Raw genomic sequence first — 25872 nt, forward strand, 5'->3', positions numbered from 1 at the left:
TTTCCCACAGTGTGGCGTTCCTTGGCTTGTAGATGCGTCACCTGATCTGATTTCTGCCCCATCGTCACATGGCGTTCTACCTGTGTGTCTCTGGGTCTAAATTTCCCCTTTTTTAGGGACATCAGTCATCCTGGATTAGGGCCACCCTACTCCAGTGGGACCTCATCTTAACCAGTCACATTTGCAGGGACCCTTTCCAAATAAGGTCACATTCTGAGGTACTGGAGGTCAGGACTTCACCACGTGAACTTTAAGGACCCCTAATACCACCTGCCAACACAGACCTTCAGGCCAGTTTCTGGGAAAGGGCCCATCAGGCCCAGGGGAGTTTCCCCGCTGGATGTTGACTGCATTTTCTAAAAATAAAAGCAAATACTTTGCACGTTCTTCTAATTAAGAAACAGAGCACAGCTCAGGGAGCCTTGTCTTCTTGCTATTTTATTTCCTCTCATGGTTGGATGTGGCCCCTGACGCCGGGGCCCCGGCTAGGGGGCGTGGCGCCCACGTTTCCAAGGAGACTGCAGACGTGGCTCCCACGGCTGCCTCGGGAGGACCCACGCAGTCGGTCGGAAGCTGTGAGCGATCCGCGTGCGGAGTCCACTGGGGCCTCAAACCCGTCACCGGAGCACCTCTCGGAAGAGGCTGTGGTCCAGCAGGGAAAGCGCCATCTCTAAGCCACGTCGACGTGTGCTCCATTTGTCAGGTTGCTTCTACGGCCGCGACGACAAAGCATTCCGGTTTCTTGTTCGTGGGCTGAAAGTGTTTTTGTCCTGAGCCTGGTTGCTGTGGACAGAAAAATGTGTACGGAAATTCAACTGGCACGTGGTCGCCAGTAACAGTGAGAACAGTAATGATGCTGCCTCGATGTGCCTCTAGCATCTCACATAAGAGAAACGGCCCCACAAACCCGTGGATCCCTGCCCGTGGCTGCCCTCGGGCCACGTGTGGACGCGCATGGTGATGGAGACGGTGATAACTGGCTTGTGGACGGGCCTGGCACTGTCATGTGCATCATTTATGCCCAACAGGCTCATGAGACAGGCGTGCGTGTCTCCTCTGGAACAGGAAGTTGTTTAAGGAACAGACTGGTTAGCAGTCCTGACCACTAGGGTAAAAAGCTACATCACTTGTCTTGTCTGTTCTAGAAAAGTGCAGACTTTGCAGCCACACCACGATCACCGAAAGAACAGCTGTCTCCCGGGGGTGACTCCTCTGTGAGCATCAGAAACTCGGACAGCAAGCCTGGCGGCACCTTCTAGGAAAACCTGCAAAGCCCACTCTCCCCAGAGGTCCAAAGCACCATAAGCAGGACCCAAGAATGCACTGCCCGGGAAGGTGCCGTGCTGGGCCCAGGGTAGCTGCATACAGCAGGCGCTCCATAAAGACTTCTGAGAGAGTCCGTGATTGAACCTAGTACCTGCCAAATTCCCTACTTTCTCCCAAGAGCTACTTAAATCCACCCCTCTCCAAAGAACCAGCTGATAGTCCTAAGAGATCCACCATTTGTACTTGTGTGCCTTGTATCTGGCTAGATAGATGAGAGAGAGATACGTAGATAGATATAGAGATGATTAGCAACATAGAGATAGATTTAATTTGGGGAAAAGAAAGCTTATCGTATAAGATGGTCTTTTGACTTGAAAAGCAGTTTCCTCAAGTCAGTAACCTTTATTCCTTTTGGGTGAACTCGTGGTCATTTGCAGCCATTTTCTAATCAAAGCATGCCTGTGCCTAGGGTTGTCCATTTCCCCCTATATTTGCCCTTAATCCTCCTCCATGCACGTAAGCGGAAGTGGACCTAAACCACACAGCAACGCTAAACATGTGGCAGTCACTGGACTGGAAGTCCCTCCAGGACAAGCGCCAGGAAGCAGTAGTTTGTGTCCCGCCCTCAGGCCTGGAAGCCAGTCTCTGGCACACAGTGGCTGCTGACGAATGTTTGCTAAAGAAATGAGTGAGCACAGGAATAACAAACGCATAATTATCAATAAGGCGTAATCATGAAGAATAGTGAGTAACTGTTCCCCTGTAACTGAAAATCATCACCATGACGGCGAAGTTATGCCCTCGAGGCACCCGCCATGTGCCGGCGCTGTCGGGTTGAACACCCCATTAGACCCCACGCCAATTTTCTGTGGGCCATGTCATCTTAGGCCATTTCACAGGTGTGGGCTCTCAGGCCCAGAGGCTGCGTAACTCTCCCCTAGCGAGCCCTGGGGTGTGAGCCCAGGGACCTGCAAGAGACCCCAGGGGTGATTCGAGCCCCTTTCAAGGACACCTGGAGAACCTGCACCAGAGAGTGTCCCGGAGGCCACTCACAGCAGTACTGACCAGCTCTGAGGACTAGGTCTCGGTTTCTCTAACTCTGACGGCCGCCCAGCGCCTCTGCCTGTCTTTCGCTTGGCTGATTCCACCTGCGCTAAGTGCTGGAAAGGTCGCCGCCGAACAATGAGGCGCTGGTCTACTGCTCAAGTGTTGACTGCAGGAGATGATTTCCATCTAAGGAGCCGGCAGCAAGCACTTCCCGCCTCCCTGTTGTGACACGGAGGGGACCGTGAGCCCTGGTGCCCTGCAGAGCTTGGCTCCTGCGGAACAGGATGACCCTCACCCTACACCCCCAGCCTATGTGGGCAGATTTATCTAGAACTTTCTCCTGTCTCCAAAGATAAAATCATCTCCCCTAAAGTGCTCTTGAGGAGTCAGTTTTCCTGATACTCTCTTCCTGTCTGGAGATGGCCTCAATGTTTAGCGTTGATTTAAGTACAAAATGGACTTTTGCTTCTTCATCTTCCAAGACCCCCCAAGTTTGCAGCGATTCGTCTAAACTAGGTTAGAAGTCAACCCCAGAGTCTTTGTAGATAAACGTTGACCTCAGAAGACAGGCATCGTATTTGTCTCTTGCCAACAGGCTTTGGGAGCCTCAGAATTGGAGGGGATGAGCAGATTTAACACCCCTTGAGGACCAATGTATTGGGTTGAACCATTAGAAATTACTGTGTGTGCAGATCAAAAAGGGTCCAACCCCCACAATTTCATTGGTCCAACTCTACCCCTGGAAGCCTTCCTTCCAGGCGCCCCTGCCCGATGGAGCAGCTCGCCCACCCCTCAGGCTTCCTTCCGGAAGGGTGTCACCTCTCCTCTCTCCATCCGTGGTTCTCACACAACACCCAAGCTCCGCTGGGAGCAGATGCACATCCACCCAGTCCTGTCACCACAGATGGGAGGCTTCCTTTGCTGAATGGCCTTCCTCGGAATTCCAGCCTCCTCCCCAAATGGACACACAAAATGCCCAGCACACAAGCCGGCTCACAACAGTCAGCCTTTTGTTCATTTGTTCCACAAGCAGAGCAATCCCAGGTCTTTAGGACTCACTGTTCAGGGCTACACTGAGCTCCTCACTGACTTTCCCAAAGATATAAAAGTATAGACGCCAGAACATCATCCTTTCGAGCCTCTGTACCCTCAGAATTGTGAGGCAAAGAGGTTAAGTAGGGCTCCAAGGAGTGAACCTCTGGTGTGAAATTCCAGCCACCAGAGCAGGGGGACTGCTTGGAAACACTCGCCCTCCTTCCTGGGCTGGAATAGTTCCCTTACGCTACTAGGGGGCATGATGCCACTGACCAGGTAATAGGACCTTTCCCTGACGCTTGGTCATTTTTATCTTAATCTTAACTCTTACTGGTGTCTGTCACATTCCAATGGAAATCCGACTAACCCTCCCGCCATCTTCCTGGCTGAAGGGGAGTGGAAATGGGAACGTTTCTGTGGGACACGGGGCGTGGGAAACAGTGAGGGGTAGAAGCGAAGAGCCCGTCAGATCCCGGATCCACCTCCTGCTAGCTGTGTGATCTTGATTAAGTTACTTCAGCCCTCTGAACATCTGCTTCATCATCTCTAAGTTGCGGGGGATGGTACCTTAACTTACAGGGTTATTGTGAGGATTAAATGAATTGATACAGGTGAAGGACTTGGGCAGAGCCTGCTTCCTAAGGAGTGCTAGGCAATTTTACTAGACTTTTTGCTTTTTATTAAGGTATAATTAACATGCAGTGAAATTCATCCTTTTTAGCGTACAGTTCTGCAAGTTTTGAGATATGTTTGGAGTCACATCACCCCACCACAAATGTGATGGAGAACAGGTCCGTCACCAAAAGCTCCCATGCTTCTGTGTAGTCAATTCCTTCCCCAGGCCTAAAAAATACTGACCTGTTTCCTGTCCCCATAATTTTGCCTTTTCCAGAAGGTCATGTAAGTGGTATTGTATACGATGTACTCTTTCAAGTCTGGCTTCTCAATTAGCACAATGCATTTGAGATTGAGCCATGCTGTTGTGTCTGTCACAGTTCATTCCTCTTTATTGCTCAGTGATATTCCACCCGAACCATACTTTGTTTATTAATTTGTCAGTAGAATGACATTTGACTTGTTTCCAGGTCTTGGAATTACAAATAAAGCCACTGTCAACATTGACATACAAGTTTTTGGATGAATATAAATTTTCATTTCATTTAGGTAAATATCTAAAGGTATGGTAACTATGTTTACTTTATAAGAAACTGTCAAACAGATTTTTGTGTTCCCATTAGCAGGATATTAGTTGCCCTGGGTTCTCCTCAGCACTTGATATTTTCTTCTATTTTTTTAGCCATTCTAATAGGTATGCAGTAGTATCTTATTGCAGTATTAATTTGCATTTCCCTCATGTCTAATAATGTTGAGTATCTTTTTATGTGCTTATTTGCTATCTATATATCTTTTTTGGTCAAGTATCTCTTCAAATATTTGTCCCATTTTTTATAAATTTGTTTTCTTGTTATTGAGTTTTGAGAGCTATTTACGTATTCTGGATACAAGTCCTTTATCTGCTTTATGATTGGAAAATATTTTCTCCCAGTCTATACCTTGCTTTTTAATTTGCTGAACTATCTCCCAAAGGTCAGAAGTTCTTAGTACAGATTGAGTCCAATTTATCAATTTTCATTTTATGAATCATGCTTTTGGTCTCAAATATAAGAAATCTTTGCTGAATTCAAAATAACAAATATTTTCTATATTCTTCTATAGAAGTTTTAAAGTTGCAGATTTTATTACATTTAAGACTGTGATCCATTTTGAGTTAATTTGTGTATATGGTGTAAGGTATAGATTATTTTGTTTTGATTTGGTTTCTTGCATAGTGATGACCAATTGTTCCAACACTGTTTGTTGAAAAATCTCAGCTTTCTCTGTTGAATTGCCTTTGCACATATGTCAACAATCAGTTGGTCATATATGTGTGGGTCTATTTCTGGACTCTTTATTTTGTTTCATTGTCTAAGATCTGTTCTTTCTCAGATATCACATTGGCTTGATTACTGTATGTTGATAATAAGGTTTGAGATCAGGTAGTGTGAATCCTCCCATTTTATTCTTGATTTTCAAAATTGATTTGGCTATTCTGGTTTCTTTGTCTTCCCATATAAATTTCAGAGACAGGTTGTTAATTTCTACCAAAAAAAACTTTGTTGGGATTTGATTGGGATAACTACAAATCTATAGATCAACTTGGCAGGAACTGACATCTTAACATTCAGTCTTTGGATCTATGGATGATTCCATTTATTTAGGTCCTCTTTGATTTCTCTCATCCATGTTTTGCAGTGTTCTGCATAAAGACCTTGCATATATTTTACTAGCGCTATACATAAATATCTAATTCTTGATGTTCTAATTGTTCATTTCTAGAATATAGAAATGCAACCGTTTTGTGGCTCAGTAACCCACCACTTTGTTCAACTCACTCCCCAGTTCTGGGAGCTTCCCCGTAGATTCTTTGGGATTTTCTACACAGAGAGTCATATTATCTGTGAATAGCTTTTTTCTTCCTTTCCAGTGTCTACACCTTTGTTTACTTTTCTGGCCTTATTTTACGTGCTCCCGTACACTGTTGAATGTTAAATAGGAGTGGTAAGAACAGACACTCTTTCATAACTTTAGAGTGAAAGCGTAAAGGATGCTTTTCTTAGGGAGAATATGAGCTGTAGGTATTTTATAGACTTTTTATTGGTTGAAGAAATTGCCGTCTACTCCTGGTTTGCTGAGAGTTTTGATCGTGAATGGATGTTGAATTTTGACAAAGGCTTTTTCTGTATCTATTGCAGGCCTGGTGAACTTTTTTGGGAAAAGTCAGATAGTAAATATTTTAGTCTTTGAATGCAATATGGGCCCTGTTGCTAGTACTTAATTCTGCCATGATAAAGCAACCAGAGGCAATACATAAAAGAATGACTATGGCTGCCTTCCAATAAAATTTTATTTACTAAAACAGATGCTGATCCATATTTGGCCGATAAGCCACAGCTTGCCAACCCCCACTCTATTGAAATGATCAGTTGATTTTTCTTTATTCTGTTCATGTGGCAAATTACATGTGATTGATATTTGAATGTTGAACTAGCACTGTATTCCCAGGATAAACCCACTTGGTCATGACATAGTTGCCTTTTTATATATTTTAGATTCAATTTACTAAAATTTAGTTAAGAATTTTTGCATCTAAGATCATGAGTGATACTGGCTTGTAGATTTTTCTTCTTCCGATGCTTTTGTCTAGTACGGTTTCAAGGTAATAATGTCCTCATAGAATGAGTTGGGTAGTGTTCCCTCTTCAATTTTCTAGATACGTCTGTATGAAATGAATATTATTTCTACCTAAAATGTCTGGTAGAATTTACCAATGAAGAAACTTGGGCCTGTATTTTCTTTGTGAAAAGGTTTTTAACTACAGATTTCATTTCTTTTATAAATCAAGGGCTCTTTAGTGTATCTATTTCTTCTTTAGTGAGCTTTAGTACTTTGGGTTTTTAAAGGATTTGTTTATTTCATGTAAATTGGCAAAGTTGTTCATAACAGTTTCTTATTATCTTTTCAGTGTTTGCAGGAACTGTGCTGATGTCATTCTCTCATTCTTGATATTAGCAATTTGTGCCCTTTTTATCCCAATCAGTCTAATTGGAGGTTTATCAACTGTATTGATCTACTCAGAGAACCAGGCTTTTGGTTCATTTTTCTCTACTATTTTTCTCTTTATTATTATCATGATTTCTGCTCTTAAATTCATTATTTTCTTTCCTCTGCTTTTGAGTTTTATTTCCTCCTTTTCTATGATTTCTTAGTGTGAATACTTAGATCATAGATTTGAGACTTTTCGTCTTTTCTATGTGAGTGTTTAGTACTAAAAATTTCCTCTAAAGACCATTTTAATCACATCCTACAAATTTTGATATGCTATGTTTTTATTTTCATTCAGTTCAAAATACTTTATCATTCACCTTTAAATCTGTTCTTTGACCCATAGGTCATTTAGAAATGTGCTATTTAGCTTTCAAATATCTGGAGATTTTTCCCATACCATTATGTTATTGATTTATAATTCAATTCCATTTTGGTCAGAGAACATACGTTATGTGACTTGAATGTTTTTAAGTGCCTTTTTAAAACTTTAGATATAGCCCAGAATATAGTGTACTTTAGCAAATATTCCATGTGCACTTGAAAAGAAAGTGTATTATGTGGTTGATTTGTGGAATGTTTTATAAACGTCAATTAGACCAAGCAGGGGAATAGCTCTGTTCCAGTCTTCTCTATCCTTGTGGAATCTCTGTTTACTTGTTCAACTGATTATGAAGAAGGAAGAGCTGAAATCTCAAACTGTAATTGTGGATTCGCCCACTCCTCGCTTTAGGTCTAGCCATGTTTGTTTCACGTACGTTGAAGCTCTCTCATTACTTTCATCGACATGCACGAACATGTAGAATATTACGTCTTCTTGATGAATTTTCCCTTAACATTAAGCAATGACCCTCGGGGCTGGCCCCTTGGCCGAGGTTCGGGCGGCCCAGGGTTTCACCAGTTTGGATCCTGGGCGCGGACATGGCAGTGCTGGTCAGGCCACGCTGAGGCAGTGTCCCACATGCCACAACTAGAAGGACCACAACTAAAATATGCAACTATGTACTGGGGGAATTTAGGGAGAAAAAGCAGAGAAAAAGAAGAAGAAGAGGAAGATTGGCAACAGTTGTTAGCTCAGGTGCCAATCTTTGAAAAAAAAAGAAAGAAAGAAATGACCCTCTTTATCCCTAGTAATAGTCTTTTCTCCTAAATATACTTTGTCTGAAATTTAAGTAGCCTCTCTAGGTTTCTTTTGATTAGTATTAGCATGGCATATCTTCTCGATTATTTTATCTTAAAGTGGGTTTTCTGTAGGCAGTAAACAGTTGGATCTTGCTTTTTCATCTAATCTGACAATCCCTGCTTCCTGAACACATGGGATACCGTCTAGCACTATAATAATTTTTAATATGCTTGCCTTCTAATTCCAGGATCTGTGTCATTTCTGGGTTGGTTTTGACTGATTAATTCTTCTCATTATAGGTCGCGTTTTACTGCTTATTTGCAGGCCTGGTAATTTTTTGTAGACGCCAAACATGAATTTCACTTTGTTGGGCATTGGATATTCCTGTGTTTTTGAAAATATTATTGAGCTTTGTTCTTGGGCCCAGTCAGGTTCCTTTGAAGCAGTTTGATCCTGTTGAGCTCACTGTTAAGCTTTGCCAGATGAGACCAAGCAGCATTCACTTTAAGGCTGATCTTCCCCAAAACTGAGGGAACAGAATTCTGAGAACTCTGCCCAATGCCCTGTGTGTAGTGAGGCTTTCTCATCTTTACTGGTGGGAACACCATCTCTCTCTGGCCTGGCCGAGCTCTGGAAAAACGGTTCTGCCATCCTTTGGGTGGTTTCTTTCCTTCCGCAGGCAGTTTCCTCACAGCCTCTCATGGACAGTGCTCAGCTGAAGCCTTGGGGCAGCCCTCTGCAGGTCTCCAGACGCCCTTCCAGCCTCTGTCTCTACTCTGTCCTTTGAACTCTAGCTGCTTTGGCCTCTGCCATCTCCCAATTCCATCTCCTCAACATACTGAGACCTCTGGGCTCTGCCTGTGTCCCACTCACTGCCCTGGCCTGGAAACCCTCCAGGCAGTAAACTGGAACAATCGTAGGGAGCCCCTCATTGGTTTCCCCTCTCTGTCCCTTGCTGCCTATTGTCTGGTGTTTGGGAAATCATTGTTGCATATGATTTTTCTAGTTTTTTAATTAACTTGGGAGGATAAATCTGGTCCTTGTTACTCCATCTCGTTCAAACATGAGAGTTCAAATACTAGACTTTTACTCATGTGGTTCCATTGGGAATCCTGTAGCTGTGAAAAGTTCAGCATTTCAACCCTGGAAAAAGCTTCCGAGTGGCCTGGAAGGAGCAGGCCAGAGACACTAGCCCACTGCGTTCTTTCCCAGCGAGGCCACATCCCGCCTCAGGGACCTTGGGCGAAAGCTGCTTTGCCTCTCTGGGGTCTCAGCTACAAATGGAGAGTAAACATCACCCACAAGCCTTACCAGGTGCGCTGATGGTCAAGGGACCCTCCCCATTACAGAGACCGCACAAATGTTATCATGACCTGCGCTTCCTTGGGACCCCAAAGGCTGAAGCTCATACTCCACAGGCAAGCAAAGTTATCATGTAAATTTTTTTGTATTTATTGATGAATTATATATGTTTCCATAAAACAGCCTGAATTATCTGCCAAAATTTCCTAAGCGATTTCTTCTAAAGAGTATAAATGTGGCTTTAAGTATTCAGTGAGAGTATGACGCTGGCAGCAGTCTCTGTGGTGTAGACTATCCCTGGAAGGAGACACAGGAACAGAAGTCAACTGTGGCCTCCAGGAGGAAGCTGGAAATGGGGAGCCAGCTAGCGGAAAGGGACGTACTTTTCATGGACGGTCTTTTTTTTTTTTAAGATTTTATTTTTTCCTTTTTCTCCCCAAAGACCCCTGTTACATAGTTGTGTATTCTAGTTGTGGATCATTCTAGTTGTGGCATGTGGGATGCAGCCTCAGCATGGCTTGATGAGCGGTGCCATGTCCACACCCAGGATTCGAACCAACAAAACCCTGGGCCGAGGAAGCGGAGGAGCACGTGGACTTAACCACTCGGCCAGGGGGCCCACCCCTGGATGGTCTATTTTTAAATTTAAAAATTGTACCAAGGGCTTGTAGTACTTACTAAAAATGTAAATTTGGTAACTAAAATAATTTGCATTAATATTTTTCAAAGCCTGAAGCAGCCTGAAGGATGACAGATTTGCAAACGTCTTCCCTTTCTTGTTGTCAGAACAGCCATGTCCCCCTGTGTGATTTCCGGGATGTGTGGAAAGTCCTTATGGTCCACAACAGCATCTCTGACATCTTGACTTTAGTTTAAGACTCTGGGCTCTGTTAAAATCTAAGTGTTCTGTGGGACATGTGTAATTTCGTGCCAGGATCATTAATTTCCTATTAACATTAGCTTTACCAAAAGATCCATTCACTCACTCAATAAATACCTACTAAGCACGGGCTAGGAGCTGAAAGGTGCACACAGTAGTGTTCTTTTCCAAGAACCCACAGACTAAGGCGAGACCCCGACCAGCCAACAACCAGTCACTATTCACATGTTCACCAGATACAAATGAGCTAAACCTACAGGTTTCCATGTGTTCCAGGTTGTACTCATGGAGTTCTGGGAAGACTGAAGGAGGGTGAGTCATCTTGACGCACTTGGAGAGCAGGGAGGGTGGGGAAGGAGAAGCAGGAGAGCACCCCGCAGGGCAGGGTGCAGTGAGGGTGGTCCCCCAAGAAAAGGGAGCCTCGCCAGCTAGGAGCTGCCCTAGACTGAGCCCCCAACCCTGACTCTGCAGGGGCCAAGTGCAGAGCTGCTCCTGGACCCACAAAACTCCACCCTGCTCCTTCCGCAGTAGCGGGACCAGTCCCACACAATTACTGGTAACAAAGGGCTGGACAGGAAGAAGGGAATTACCCTTTTGAGGAGTGAAGGGTCTTATAGAATGTGTGCCCAGGTCCAAGGACAGTGTCCAAGCCATCAGGAGCATTATCCACAGAAATATCCAGCGCTCAGCACTAGGGACGAGGCACCCTTGCTACACACGATTGACAACATGGGTGCGTGCTAGGGTACCCTCGCAGAGTAGGGAGAAAATGCAGAGAGAGGATGGAGAGGCCAGTCTCCGCCCAGTGCTGAAGCACAACCACACATTCTTGGTTCTGTGCTCACTGAAGGAAAGGGTGTTTAGATGGCCTCACCTCAAACGGAGATTTGCACTACTGTCGCGTGCTCAGTCCACTGCTCCTCGCTCAGAGTTAATAGTTTTCTGAAGTTGAAAAGAAAACGTGTTTGGAAATGGCCCTTGATTATTTACCAAAGCTTGATCGTTGTACTCATTTTTTCCACAGTAAAGAAGAAATCAAATAAAAATCAAAATGAAAAACTATCAGTTCTGGGCAAAACCCTTCAAACTGTGGGAAGATCTTCAGGTAAACTGGAATAAAAGATAAGTGGTTCCTCACGCAGGGTTCTTTCCCTGGTGTGAAGAGAAGGAACACGTCTGCCCCGGGGACCACGTGCCTTGTGAACAGCTCCCTGAAGGAGCAGGTGGCATGGTCAGGCCCTGGGGAGAGCAGCAGGGAGCCGCACAGGAGTCTCCTGGTGGCTGTCCATGTGGGACACCCGGCCCACCGAGTCCAGATCCGAGGAGTCCTGGGCCACATACACCATGTCCCCTCCCCTCCCCCAACCAAACTGAGCGAGGGGCCACTCCTCTTTCCCAGGATCAACCGGGACGCCTGAGGCCACTGTCACATGCCCGTGTTGGCGGTTGCCTGGCCCTGGTGCCCAGGCCCGGGAGGTCCCCAACCTCCGTCAGACGGCCCTCGCTGCAGGCAGCCTCCCACCTGGGGCTGACTCTCACATCGGGGGGGCCACCTCCCACCCCTCCTCACTGCCTTCTCAGGTACGACTTCCTAACTGCTGAGGTTGGCCCAAGCATGACCTCCCGTGGCTTCTCCCCCGAGCCCCACACTTCTCCCTGGAACTTTCCGGAACACCTCCGAGCCTCTTCTCCAGGCCAGTCCTCCTCCCGTCCTCCTGTCCCTCCGAGGCGGACCTCCGTGGACACGTTGCTGGCTCTAACCCACACCCAGCATTCTGCACGCCACACATCTGCCCACCACCCTAAGTCTGCGTTGGTTTCAGGGACACGTCGCACCATCACTTTCAAGCTGATGTCAGGGAAACTACTGAGGCCTTGGGACACGGGCTGTGCTAGGCCACGTCAGTCGGCTTTTTGTAGATCTGAGCGCAGGACCAAACATTTACACCCGGTCACCTTCATTCAACCTTCATCTGATGTTTCTTGAGCACCTACTGTGCGCCAGCCCTGTTCTGAGTTCTCGAGATTTATCCCTGTAGACACAGACAGCCCTGCCCTCACGGAGCCCACATTCTAGGGGCTAGATGTGCCCCACTGTTCCAGCCTGTTGGGAAACTTCTGGGTCCTGACTATTCCTGCTCCTCCAGCCCCAATCATGTTCGAGGAGGCAGTCTGCCATCTTGTCCTGGTTTAAATGCCGACAAGGATGGGGTTCCAGACATGTCACTAGGGACCTCCCAGTTGCACAAGCTGCTGCCAAGCACAGGCTGGGAGCTGCTCTGAAGTGGGACCCCCCACTTCAGACTTTGTGGGGTCAGAGCCAGGCCTGGGCCCTGAAACCTCGGGCCCCATGGTCTGCACCTCCTCCCACAGCAGGACCGGCCGACACAAGCAGGGGAAGAGAGGGAGGTCAGTGGTCGCTCAGCCTGCTGCAAGTTTACCAGCCCGTCCTTCACCAGCCAATTCCCGCTGCTCCAGATATAGATGTCAAGGGGGGCTTTGGCAAATCCCAGCTCCCTGGGACGCGAGTGCTCCGACAGGAGAACAATAAGGTCTCCCGTAAGTCAAGTGTCTAGAGACAGGGCCTCTCCCCTGATGGGGCCGCTGTAAGTGAGCCCCGTGCCTGTGCACTTGGGGACAGGCAGTGGGAGCTCCAGGAAAGACAGTGGGGCGTCCAGGGCTTGGGGTCCAGCAATGCTGGGACAGGGAGGAACGAGAGTCCTTGAGCCCCCAGATACGACATCACAGGAGTGGCTCCGCAGTGGGCTGCCCCTGAGAGAGGAAGGGACCGCCCAGCCCAGCAGAGCTCAGAGCAGGCCCTCTGGGTTTTGAGGTGGATGCAGTGGAAATGAGACATTGAAGGGGACAGACTAGCTGGGGAGAGCAGATGGCAGCCTGGCCCTCAGACACCCCTCCTCCATCCCTGTGACCACCTCCACCTGGCTCCTCCCACCTCCCTGCGGCTCCTCCCCCCGCCGCGGCACCCCCTACCCCAAGACCCTGCCAGTTCTCTTCTCTCCCCACCTCGCTCATTGCTCCCCTCACCTAAACCCGTACTTTCCGCTTCTCCCTCCATGCCATCAATGCCCATGTGAGCCCCGACCTCTCTAGGATTCTGTCCTGCATCTTTAACATCCTCTGAGCATCTCCAGGTGACATCCAGCACCTTAGACTCAGAATGCCCCACCTGCCTCATTCCCCCACCCCCTGCAAGGACTCTCTCTTCTTCTGTCTCCTTCTAGTCGACACAGCTCCTCCCATTGCTGCCCGCAGACCAGGGACACATGAAGCTAGTCTCAGGCAGCTGTGGGACTCTATGGGGGCGTCTGAAATGCAGGCTAATGGCATGAGCAGAACACCTCCAATTTCTCAAGAAAATCTCTCTCCAAACAGGACATTCTTTCCAGTAAATGGAAGAGGAGGAGCATGGCTCAGAAGAGGCGCAGAGCGGTCAGCACGGCCGCCAGCTCCGAGGGGCTCCCTACAGCAGGAAACCCACCCACCCACCCCACCCTCAGGAATAAAGGACTTATGTAGACACACAGGTATGGTTAGCCACCCATAGAAGGAGAGCTGTTTCGTTCATGAAATCCGAAGAAGAGTTCACTTATTTAGACCATTTATTTAGACGTCAAGCTAGAGGGTATGTGGGTTTCTTTTCGTTGTTTTTTTCTAAAGGAAACAAGAAAATTATCAAGTCCGAGAAGAGCACCATCGAAAGGTTCCTCTTTTCTAACAGAATAAGGTCTGAGGAAGGTTAGCCTCAGAGCTTCTGAGAATTCTGTCCGTGATGAACCAGAGTTTGTAGTGGCCTGCAGGCCAGCTGCCCGGCTCCCTCCTCCTGCAGCCGCAGAAAAGCGCACATGCACGTCTACAAAACACACACTCAGTTTCCCTGCGCTGTAGTGTTTACAGGCCTGGGAAAGTGCAGAGTGGGTCTCTGTGGCATGGGAGAGGAAAGTGCGCCCCAAGTGGGGTGTCCGCCCCACAGCACTTCCTGGGGAGGCGACTGAACATATCTTCCGGCAAGTCTGCTCGTCCAAGCCCATCCTGACCCTGGGCAGGCTCCATGGCTGCAGACTCATGAGGTGCCCAGGCTGGAAAGAGTTACTCAGGACAGGTGTGGTTGTCCCGTTTCTCCACAAAGGCAGGTCCGGGGAAGTTGGTGAATGCTATACTAGAACGAGCCTGGATAGAGAACTCCCGTCCCGAGACACAGTCTTGGCAATGGATTGGTATTCGTTCTAAAACACCGTTTTTCAAGGTAGTTGGGAATTGAGTTAAACTAAACCATTTTGGGGCCAGCCCCATGGCCGAGTGGTTAAGTTCACGCCCTCCACTTTGGCAGCCCAGGGTTTCAATGAGCACATCAGGCCATGCTGAGGCAGCGTCCCACAGGCCACAACTAGAAGGACACACAACTAGAATATATAGCTGTATACTGGGGGGCTTTGGGGAGAAAAGAAGAAGAAGAAGAAAATATTGGCAGCAGTTGTTAGTCGGGTGGCAATCTTTAAAAAAAACCAAACAACTAAATGATTTTATTTGTAACTGTGGGCTGTACGCTCTTCTCAAGAGAGACAGACGTCTTCTCCTCTCTTCCCTAATATCAGCAAGTCAGCTGTAACACCGAGGAGTGGGGATTAGAGGCAGAGACTTGAGGCCCCTATCCTATTTCCACAACACCATTCTGCAGCCTCTCTATCAATAAACAGGTATTGCAGTGTGGGGATTTTTTTCTGTTTTTATGAATATAGTTTTAATTTTTCTGTTTTGTGCTTGAATCTCACAAAACATTTTTAGAGTACTTTGTGATTTGTAAGCTGTTTGCATGCGCATGTTGCCACTGAACCCCCACCACAGTGCTGGGAGGGAGCTGTCACCTCCACTTGGTCTCCACTCGGAGACAGCAGGCGACTTTCCCCTTGTCACACGGTCACATGGTCCGTGGTAGACCCGGTGCTCTGTCTCGGCCTGGGATCTTCCTGCCACACGTTCTAACAGTCAGCAGCATCACGCTTTCCAAGCAGGATCTTCCAGAGCTGGTCCCCAGGAGAACTTTGACAGAGCAAGACCGACCTCAATAAAACAAAGTATAAAAACATCGTTGACTTGGCCTCTCCCTTTCCCTCACTCCATTCCTGATCTCGTGGGATCCCTGATGGCAGGGATTTTCAAAGGCTGAAAGTTTAATGCTTTCATGTTTGACCCTATCGGAATGTCTTCTCTCAGTGACGGCATCAACAAGGCCGAGTCAAACGTTGGTTCTCAGTGCCATCGAGGCTCACAGAGAGTCCAGGCCGCTTCTCAGGGTTAGGGACCTTCAGCCACTGCTCTCAGGAGGCTGAAAGGACAGCTGAGGAACTAAATTTATGAACGAACACATAAATATTAGTATTAGCTAGCAAAAGTCAAGTGATGACTTGGCTTATGGGCAGTAAGCGTTAAAAAACGTGCCTTTGAACTGGAAGTGGGCCTTCCACTGGGTCCAGAGCCGAATGGGACCCTCCATGGAGAAGAGTCAACCCTCTCAGGAGAGAAGCACAGTGGGTCACTGCGGGCACTGCCGCCCTGGGAGCCAGAGTGATGCCCTAGTACATCCTATGGGTTAGAAAAATGTTAAAAAATACTGATCTGCTCTGTATGATTTCAACTTTGTGAAATTTACTGAGGGCTGCTTTATGGCCAAACGTGGTCAATTTTAGTGACTGTTCTATTTGGAACTTAGGAGGAACGTGTATCCTGCTGTTGTTGGGGACAGTGTCCTGCAAAGGCAATTGTGTGGTTTCCCTTTTCTCCTCACCAACTGACCTTTGTCTATTTGGTCCATCACTTTCCGAGGGAAGTGTGTTAAAGTCCCCCACTACGATTGTGAGTGATTTATTCCTTTACAATTCTGTCAACTTTGCTTCATATATTTCAAAGCTATGTTATTAAGTTCGTAAAGACTAAATTATTGTATCTTTCTGGTGGACCAAAGCCTTTATTGTTGTGAAATGTTCCTCTTTATCCGTAGTATTTCTTCTTACCTTAAATCTACTTTGTCTGATATTAACATAACCACACTAACTTTCTTTTGGTCAATGTTTGCACGGTTTATCATTTTCCATCCTGAACGTTCAATGTTTCCACTCATCATATTTAATGTATATCTTTTTAGGCAGTATATAGAAGGGCGTATTTTTTAATTCAGTCTTTTTTGTCTTTTAATTAGATTATTCAATCCATTTACGTTAGACATAATTAGTGATGTGGCTGGGCTTACATCTACCATCTTACCACCCGTTTTCTATTTGTCTCACACACCTGTGTTTTCTCCTGCATCCCATTACTTGGATGGATCTAGTATTTTTTCATTCCATTTCTCTCTATTAGATTGCTAATTATACATTCTTTTAATATTAATTTAATGGTTATGCTAAAGATTACAATATGCTTCCTGGACTTATTATAACTGAAAATAAATTAGTACTTTGACTACTTCCTGGGAAATGCAAGGCCGGAAGGATACTTAACCCCATTTACTAACCATCTTTTGTATTATTTTCATCCTGAATTTTAATTGCACTTATATTTTAAATGCTACAAAACATTATGTAGTTTTATACAGTTAATATTCATGCAGATTTACCCATATATTTACCCTTTCCTTTGATCTTCATTCTGTTGTGCATTTTTAATGTTTTCAACGGGTCATATATTCCGTATGACTGAATGACTCCTTTTAGCATTTTAGCGTGGATCTGGTAGATATATTATCAAGTTTTTGTCTGAGAATGTCTTTACCTCCATTTTTGAGGCATATTTTTAGTCAATATAGAATTCCAGGTCAGCAGTGATTTTCATTGTTTAAAACAGAGTTTCCATTGTCTTCTCAATTCCATCATTTCCATCTAGAAGTCTGCTGTCTCTGTCAGTGCTCTTTCTTGCTCCTTTTACAGTAATGTGCCTTTTTTTTCCTCCGGCACTTTTAAGAATTTCTCTTCGTCTTTTGACTCCGGCAGACTTACAGTGATATACCTGGATGTAATTTAATTGCATTTATTATGCCTGGGGTTTATAGTGATATTTGAACTTTTGCCTTGGTTTCTTTTGTAAGTTTTGGAAAATTCTTGGGTTTCAATTATTGACTCAATTATTGATTCTGCACCATTTTTTCTCTTCCCACTTTTCCAGTTGTACGTGTTAGATCTTTTCCCTGTGTCCCACATGTTTCTTATAATTCTTTTTATTTCCCATTCTTTGTTTTCTTTGGCCTTTATCCAGATATTTTCTACTGACCTATTTCCAGAGAAACTGCTCTCTTCAGCTGTGGCTAATTATCTATCTTGTACTAAATTTCAATCACTGTTGGCTTTTTTTTTCTTTTTTTGCTGAGGAAGATTAGTCCTGAGCTAACATCTGTGCCAATCTTTTCTATATTTTGTGTGTAAGTTGCCACCACAGCATGGTTGACAAGTGGTATAGGTCCACACCCAGGATCTGAACCCATGAACCCAGACTGCCAAAGTGGAGCACACTGAACTCAACCACTACACCACAGGGGCAGCCCCTCAATCACTGTGTTTTTTAATCCTAGAATTTCCATTTGATTCTATTCTATGGATTCCACTTCTCTGTGAAGTTCACCATCTTGTCACTGTTTTATTGAATTATACTTGTCAGTTATTTTTTATCTGTATTCAATAATTTTAGTATCTGTTTCTATTGCCTGGACACTTGGTATGATCGGTGCTTTTTGACTGAATGTCGGACATTGTGTTGTAGAAAACTGGAGACATCCTGGAGGGCCTTCAGCTCTGGCATCCAGTTAGAATAAGGACAGATCATCTTGAGTTACTGTGACATCAGGTTTCAATCTTTGTAAGATCTGATCTATTTCCAGTTTCTCTTGTTTGTTTATTTCTACGAGAGTTCCAATTTAAGTCTCAGAGAATTTACCAGGCCCTTGAGGCTCATGGTTATGTTCATGCTGTGGGACTGCTGGAAAGCTCTCTCGAGCTGCTCAGCCTCTTGGCTCCCGCTTCCTGCTCACCCAATCTCAGCATGTACAGCTCAGGACTTGGAGCACACTTTGAGGGGACGAGCAGTTCAAATGGTTAGACTCACCACACTTCACACGCCTTCTCTCTGGCACCTCAAGTCCTGGCTGTTTCAGAAGCCCTGAACTCACATTTTTGTCTCCCCCCCCACCCCCCAGGATATTACTGAAAGCCACTTAGCACCCACTTTCTGCTGTGCTTCTCAGGCTCTCTAACTGTGACTGCATGAGAGTTAACAAATGCCTCTAGGGGACGATGGGCTTAGAATATAAAGCTCAGAGCAGTGAATTTTCCTTCTCTCTAGAATCTTGAGCCCTCAAGTTCCTGGGAGCTTTCCAATCTACACTTTTATATTTTAACAAGTTTTCCTAGTTGTTTTCAGTAGGATAATTGGTCTGCTACAAACTAGCTCACCACTTCCAGAAGTGGAACTCAGAGAAACATTGTTCTATCCTGTCCACATCCGGGATCCAAACTGGTGAACCCAGGGCCACTGAGAAGTGGAACGTATGGACTTAACCGCTGCACCACCGGGCCAGCCCCAAGACTTACCTACTTTTATAGCTAGAAAAATAGCACAAAACAGGATTCCTTCTTGTAACTTGTGGTCTTTCTGATCACAAAACAATGCTATTGACTATCATGAGGGAACATTTTGAGTTATTTCCCCTGAATCAGTTACAGTCCCCCATTCACCATAGACCCATCTAAGAACCCCTCCCTCTGCCCTAGACTGGGCGCCATCCTCCAAGAGTCTTACAGTCGTATAATCACCAGACTGTAGTCCCAATGCGTGTCAGTGTCTGCTCAGCACACGTCCCAAAGGAAGGAGGAGAGGTGATTCCTACCTTTGCTACTGGGGGTCAAGCTAAAGAGGCAAAGAAGATCGACAGGAAAGAGAGGAGTGGACAGTTAAAGAGGAAAGAAGCTATTTTAATTTGACATGCAGAGAACTCATCATTAACTCTCAACCTCCCCTAAGAACTATGGAAGGAACTATGAGGAAACAGGTAGGGAGTTTTTCTCTCCTGTTCTGGTGCAGACTTAAGTCATTCCCCAGGTAAATCTGATCAAAATGCAATGTGAAGTAGTTTTACTCTTATTTTAGGTATCTAACTTTCAGTAGTATGGGAATGGATCCTAAATCAGCCCTTTATAAGGGCAATAAAACAATTGATTGAGAAACCCAAACTACAGAAGAAACAATACACAGTTTCCTGATAGGTAACTTGATCCATAAACACAGAAGAGAAATTCCAGATAACGCGTCAGTGTGATTATTTGTGATCCTAGTGCTAAGTTAGAATTCCTCCTCATTGGTAGAGGCCTTCGCCAGCAACTCCTCACACACACTCACTCACTCACCAGGTACGTATGAGCAGTTTCCTTCGCGAAGCACCTTGCCGAGGTCCTGTGGGTACTAGTCTTACGCGGGTCCCGAGGCTGCTGCCTTGGAGCCAGGCAGTCGTCTACACAGCCAGATCATCTGCTTCCATCAGCCGGATCTTCTGGTGCTGTTCCCAGCACTTGTGCCCTAGCCCTTAACCTATATTGGCGCTAACGTGCGATGCTCAGAGAACCCTCGGTTTCTCTGCCTGCGGTGAATTCAACACCAATCTTTAAACTACAGAGTTCAGGGTACAGTGCTCACTGCTCCTGTTCTTTGGGTTTGTGGCTGGTCCTCCAGATCCTTGCAGTGTTGGACGTGTGGATGGTGAGACACCAGGCGTAACTCCCCGCAGATGGGCTGGATGGCTGCAAATGCCCTGGGGCCACCTCTGCTCTTCCTGATGTCACCACAACACTCTCCACTATGTGCAAATGTACTTTCCTTTGGGGTTATTCTGATCCCTCCCCTCCCCAACCCCAAGTTCAGGAGCTCTGGGTTTGCCTGTTTCCGTAGAACCCTGCCTTCCTTGCAGGTGTCAGGAAATAGCTGGTTAACTGTCTCCCAGATTAGTGGGTCTCAGAGTGAAGTTCCTGGATGATCAGCGTCCATATCCCCTGGGAACGTGTCAGAAGCAAAAACACTCAGGCCCCACCCTGCGACGTTACTTCAGGAGATTCTGGCACCTGCACAGGCTGAGAGCCACTCCCTCAGGCTGTTATATTTTAAAACATAAACCCAGATGAAACGCTGATGGACAGTCACACACTTAAACTTTTGTCCGAGATCCCTCAGCGCCTCACTTCGACTCCAGAGGAAGTTATCTCCATCACATAGTCAGTGTCACAGGCCAACGGACGTGCCCAAGTGAACAGATTTCCATTCTGCAGCTTCTGAGAATCACATTTCAGAGGCCAAGGGACCCAAGCATCCTCCCCCAGCAGTGACGTTAGTGAGAAACTTTAAACTCCAGGAGGCAGAAGGGAACTCGAGAAAGTCAGTCGTTCAGGCAGTCGTTCGCAGAGCCCGGTCATCGCCTCCACGTAGACTCCAGCGCGTCTCTGCTTCTCGGTGTTTCACCTGAATACCTGTCGGCAAAGCTGAATACCTGTCGGCACAGCACACGCTCTGCGGCCACGCCCGCTCCAGGAGTCTCGCCCGCCTCCCCGACAGATGCCGCCTTCGTGTGGCTCCCACGCAGGGCCTTGCGGACACGGTTGCTGCCGTGAGCTCCTCCGTCATGCCCCACACTGCGGCTTTCCCACGAGGAGGCGGATGCGGCGTGGTGGGTCCCCGGTCTCTCAGTGGCCGCTGTCTTCGCTCTCCAGGCTCCAAGCGACTCAAACAAAACTTCACAGCCCCACATGGCCCCACGCCCAGCGCAGGCATGCGGGCGTCCGGATGCGACTTTGTCCCTGGAGAACTTCACGGGCAGCGCCGGGCACCATCATCGTTTCGGTTCCAAGTGGCAGAGTCCCGTCCCCTGGAGCTGGTGCTGATCCCGTGGAGTGCGTCTTCTAGAACAGCCCTGCAGAGAAGAATCCGCCTCCTGGTGCAGTCGGGAGTAAAGTACCTCTTTCCCCACGGGACAGTGAGCAGGAGGCCTGTGATTCCCAGGGTCTCTCTGGAAAGTCATCTGACGGCCTTTCCCATGACAAAGGCAGTTTCCGCTCTGGCGTGGTCCTTCCTCTGCCCCCGCCTTGGAACAGGAAACACACCTGTCCTGCCATGGCCCACGGCAGCCTCGCTCACAGGCTAGTGGACATGCGCCCCATGGGAATGCACATACACACACGTGCACACGCACAAATGTGCACACACAGACACACATGTACAGGGGCGTGCACACTTGAGGCCATCTGTCCCCACATGCCCCGCCCCCACAGTGTGCTCAGTGACTTGTGCGCAGAGACCACCATGCCCCTGCGATGGCATGTCTCGGACGTCCACTCAGTTACAGCACCAGGGGGGCCAGTGCTCAAGAGCCCCACGCGGCCCTCCACAGACGTGCCCAGCTTGACCGCAAACCTCGTCAGGTCAGCAAATGTTTCCTGTGAAGGACCAGAGGGAAAACAGTCAGCCTTGCGGGGCACATGGTCCCTGCCGCAACTCAGCTCTGAGCCTGTAGCGCAAATCAGCCCGTGCTCGCCCAGGCAGCACAGGCACTAAACTGGAACGACACAGAGAAGAGTGGCACGGCCCTGCACAAGGACAACACGCAAATTCGTGAAATAGTCCGTGAAAGGAAAAAGCAGCAGCCACAGACAGTCCCTAGAAAATGGGAGTGGCTGTGTCCGGATACACCGCATTTACAAAAGTACGCAGGGAGCTGGGTTCAGCCCGAGGGCACAGCCAGCCGCTTGGGACAGCACCGTCCACAGGGTTTCTCAGCGAAGGAAACGTCCTCCGTGGGCAGCACCCGGTGCAGGCACCACCGGCCGCTCGGGGCTCGTGAGCACTTGAAACACGGCTCCGTGTGACTGAAGAGCTGAATTTTTAATTTTATGTAATGTTAATTAATTTAAATGTAAATGACTGACGTGGCTGGCGGCTCCAGCACAGCCCAGCTCTGAGCGAGGCTCAAGACTCGTGGGACTGAAGTCCGCTGGGGACTCGCAGGTCTCCTGCGACTTCCACTAGGAGCGTCTCTGTGTGTGCACGGGGGCCAACTTTCCAGCCTTATGCCCTCCACCCTTAATATTTCGTTCAGACCCAAAGAAGGATTGCTCCTGTGACAGACCAAATTGCTGCATAGTTTTAGACGAAAGAGAAAAAATTTCATTCTAGTCTTTAAGAGGCTAAAAGTGTCAAGCCCAGAAAACACTTTTTAAAAAAGACATTACCTTTTAAGTGGCCAAATAGACTTTAAAAATATTTGTCAGAAAATGTTTTTTAGCTAAAGATCCCACATGGTGTTTTTCAACTCAGAATGCACTTTTACTGATCAATTCTAAACCACAGATAATAGAGCTGCATGAGGCAGCTCTGGCAGCCCCACACCGCAGGGGCTCGGCGGACACACCCAGCAGGGAGTCCGCGACTGCGTCCAACAGGAAGAGAGGATGGGATGACCCAGGGGGATGCACAGCGGGGGGTGCCCAGCTCCACCACCGGCCACCCCATGTGCTTGGCAATGCCACAGCCCTGGAGGGGATTCCAGGCTTTTTAACTCAAAATAAGAGATGGCACTCAGCTCACAGGTGGTTCTAAGGATTAATTTATGCCATCATGAAAAACACAAATAACAATTTTGAGTAAATAATGACCACTATTAATAAGAACAACTGACACCCCCCTCACCACCAGTGAGGGCTGACTATGTGCCAGGCACTGTCTGAGGTGTCTTTATGTGGATTATCACATTCCTTCCAACAGTCCTGTAGGGACATACTGCTGCCATGTCCCACTGCCATCACTTATGGTCATCACCACTGCCATCCCCCACTGCCATCACCTACAGCCATCACCACTGCCATTATCTACAACCATCATCAACTGCCATCACCACTGCCATCATCTACGACCATCACCACTGCCATCCCCCACTGCCATCACCTACGGCCATCCCTCACTGCCATCATCTATGGCCATCACCCACTGCCATCCCCCACTGCCATTACCCACTGCCATCACCTACGGCCATCCCCCACTGCCATCACCACTGCCATCGCCCACTGCCATCACCTACGGCCATCACCTACGGCCATCACCACTGCCATCCCCCACTGCCATCACCTACGGCCATCACCACTGCCATCATCTACGACCATCATCAACTGCCATCACCACTGCCATCACCTATGGCCATCACCCACTGCCATCACCACTGCCATCCCCCACTGCCATCACCTACGGCCATCCCTCACTGCCATCACCTATGGCCATCACCCACTGCCATCCCCCACTGCCATCACCTACGGCCATCCCTCACTGCCATCACCTATGGCCATCACCCACTGCCATCCCCCACTGCCATCACCTACGGCCATCCCCCACTGCCATCACCTATGGCCATCCCCCACTGCCATCCCCCACTGCCATTACCCACTGCCATCACCTACAGTCATCACCCACTGCCATCACCACTGCATCCTCCCTGCAGCCCTGTGAGGGACACACGCTATCACATTTTCATGACCTGTATTAGTCAGGGTTTTCCAGAGAAACAGAATCTATAGGATCTGTGTCTGTGTTTGTGTCTGTGTGAGAGAGAGATTTATTTTATGGAATTATCTCGCCCGATTGAAGGACTGGCAATTGTGAAACCTGCATGGTCGGCTGGCGGGCTGGAGACGTGGGAAGAACCTGGCGCCTTCGATTCTGAAGGCCGTCTGGAGGCGGGTCCCTCTCGCTCAGGACACTCAGTGTTTTCCTTGAGTGCTCAGTGGAACAGTGCAGCCCACCCACATCGTGGAGGGTGGTCTGCTTTGCTCAAATCCCACCGATTTAAATGTTATCCTTGTGTAAAAACATACCTTCAGAGCAACATCCCTACTGGTGTCCAAACGTCTGGGCCTGGGCCTGGCCGAGGTCACAGTTCACACCCCTACGGCATCACTGTCCTTAAACAAACGGGGTCTGGAGGCACAGAGGCGCAGGCTGAGGGAGGAGGGGTCAGAGGCAGAGCCAGGACCCAGATCACTGTCCTGCGCTGCCTCTCCACGGCTCGCTGAGGATGACCACCACCGGGCCCTTCAGGAAGTTCAGGCTCTGTTAGGACTTGGCTACAGAGTGGGGACTGGGGGTCAAGGACTCGTCCCAGACATGTGTGCTCCCCTTGAAAACCCTCACCCCCAGCACCTCCCACCTCCACCCGGAAATGAGGTGCCCGACTCGCTCTGATGGAGCGAGGTGGAGCCAAGAGGAGACCATTTATAAAGGGATGTGTCTGCCTAGACAAGCCAGCCCTCTGCGCACCAAGGCACCGGGCTGCACCGAGGCTGTAAGCGGGGGACACCAGGCTGAGCTAACCATGAAAGGGTCTTAGGAGACAGGGGGATTCTGAGCGGTGATAAAGCCCTGGCTTTGGAGGCAGACAGACGAGGGTGTGAGACCCTCCCCACCCCTTGGTGTCCGTGTGACTGTACGCAAGGCGGTTACCCCATCTGAGCCTTGAGCTCCTCAATGCAACATGGGCAAACGGTAGGAGTGTGGGAGACGATGAGAGGACAGCACACAGCCCGGGACTGGAGCACAGACAGCACACTCAGCAAACGGGAGTCATCGTCACCCGTGACTCTGGACCAATGCTGCCAGTCAAGATGCTACAGCCGTAACGCGGAGCGTCAAAACTCTGGTACCTTCTGCACCTTCACCCTCAATGCTGAAAAGGCTCTCGGTCAGGAAAAGGCCTAGGGAAGCACCGTGCCCGCAGGATGACTTTGTGGGGTGACCTAGGAGGTTGCCGTGTCTGACCCCCCCACTTGTCGCTCCCCGCCTGTGTCTCTGTTTGTCTCAGAGGGCATCACAGACTGACGCTGACAACAAAGCATGTGGGGGACAGACTCCTCCCTTGACATCTTCCAGCCACTTCTCTGTTTTCACGGGGGCAACGCATCTGGCTTTCTTTTTCCACATTCTGTAAAGAGCACGCAGCAGACTGAAGCCTGACTCCAGCCAGACGGCTCCTCCTCAGAGGAGTCCCGAGGCCCCGCTGTGCTGACGTCCACAGTCCCTGTTCCTAGCACCCTCTCCCCATCGCCCCACGAGGCTCAGAGAGGCAGGGAGCTGCCGGCGAGTGTGATGAGGCCGCACGGCCCGAGAACCAGACAGACCGGCTGCGCCACGGCTGCTTTCACTAGAGCTGTGTGACCTTGAGCAAACTCCCTGACCTCTCTGGAGTTCAGGTGCCCACCCGGGAGGTGACACTAGTTTTCTCTCGGAGCAGCTGGGCTGACTGGTGGCGGACACACAGTGGGGCCATGGCCGCCCCACTACCTCTTCCCTTTCGTCGCTGGTATCGCATCCCTGGCCATTCTGTGTGAGCCAAGCCAGGCCCTTTGCCATCCACACTGGCCAGCTGCCGGAGGCCCTCGAAACTCCCACTAGCCAGGGTCCTCACAGCCCTGCTGGACTTTGAGGAGGGTCACCCCCTGCGTCCACACCACCCGGTCAGACTTCACAGTGAAGCAGTTGTGATGGGGGCGGT

General features: G+C 48.3%; 1 protein-coding gene and 1 non-coding gene across 3 annotated transcripts in view; both read left to right on the plus strand.

The window, feature by feature from the left end:
• Positions 1-13835, plus strand: part of SPACA7 (sperm acrosome associated 7) — a 32477-nt gene extending 18642 nt beyond the window's left edge. Inside the window, exons 4-6 of one of the 2 annotated variants that reach the window (XM_070579293.1) lie at positions 10572-10607; positions 11320-11400; positions 13689-13835. In XM_070579293.1, the coding sequence (XP_070435394.1) occupies positions 10572-10607; positions 11320-11400; positions 13689-13705 (134 nt within the window). In that variant the 3' untranslated portion in view covers positions 13706-13835. The remainder of the gene's footprint in view (positions 1-10571; positions 10608-11319; positions 11401-13688) is intronic. The other variant, XR_011528275.1, reaches the window with a different exon arrangement.
• An 8030-nt stretch (positions 13836-21865) lies between these two features.
• On the plus strand, positions 21866-21970 carry LOC139076567 (U6 spliceosomal RNA). Its single transcript, XR_011528304.1, has one exon. It is a non-coding gene; the product is annotated as a U6 spliceosomal RNA (small nuclear RNA).
• Positions 21971-25872: the final 3902 nt, after the last annotated feature.

This window comes from Equus przewalskii, chromosome 16 (assembly GCF_037783145.1).
Source record: "Equus przewalskii isolate Varuska chromosome 16, EquPr2, whole genome shotgun sequence".
Taxonomy (NCBI): Eukaryota; Metazoa; Chordata; class Mammalia; order Perissodactyla; family Equidae; genus Equus; species Equus przewalskii.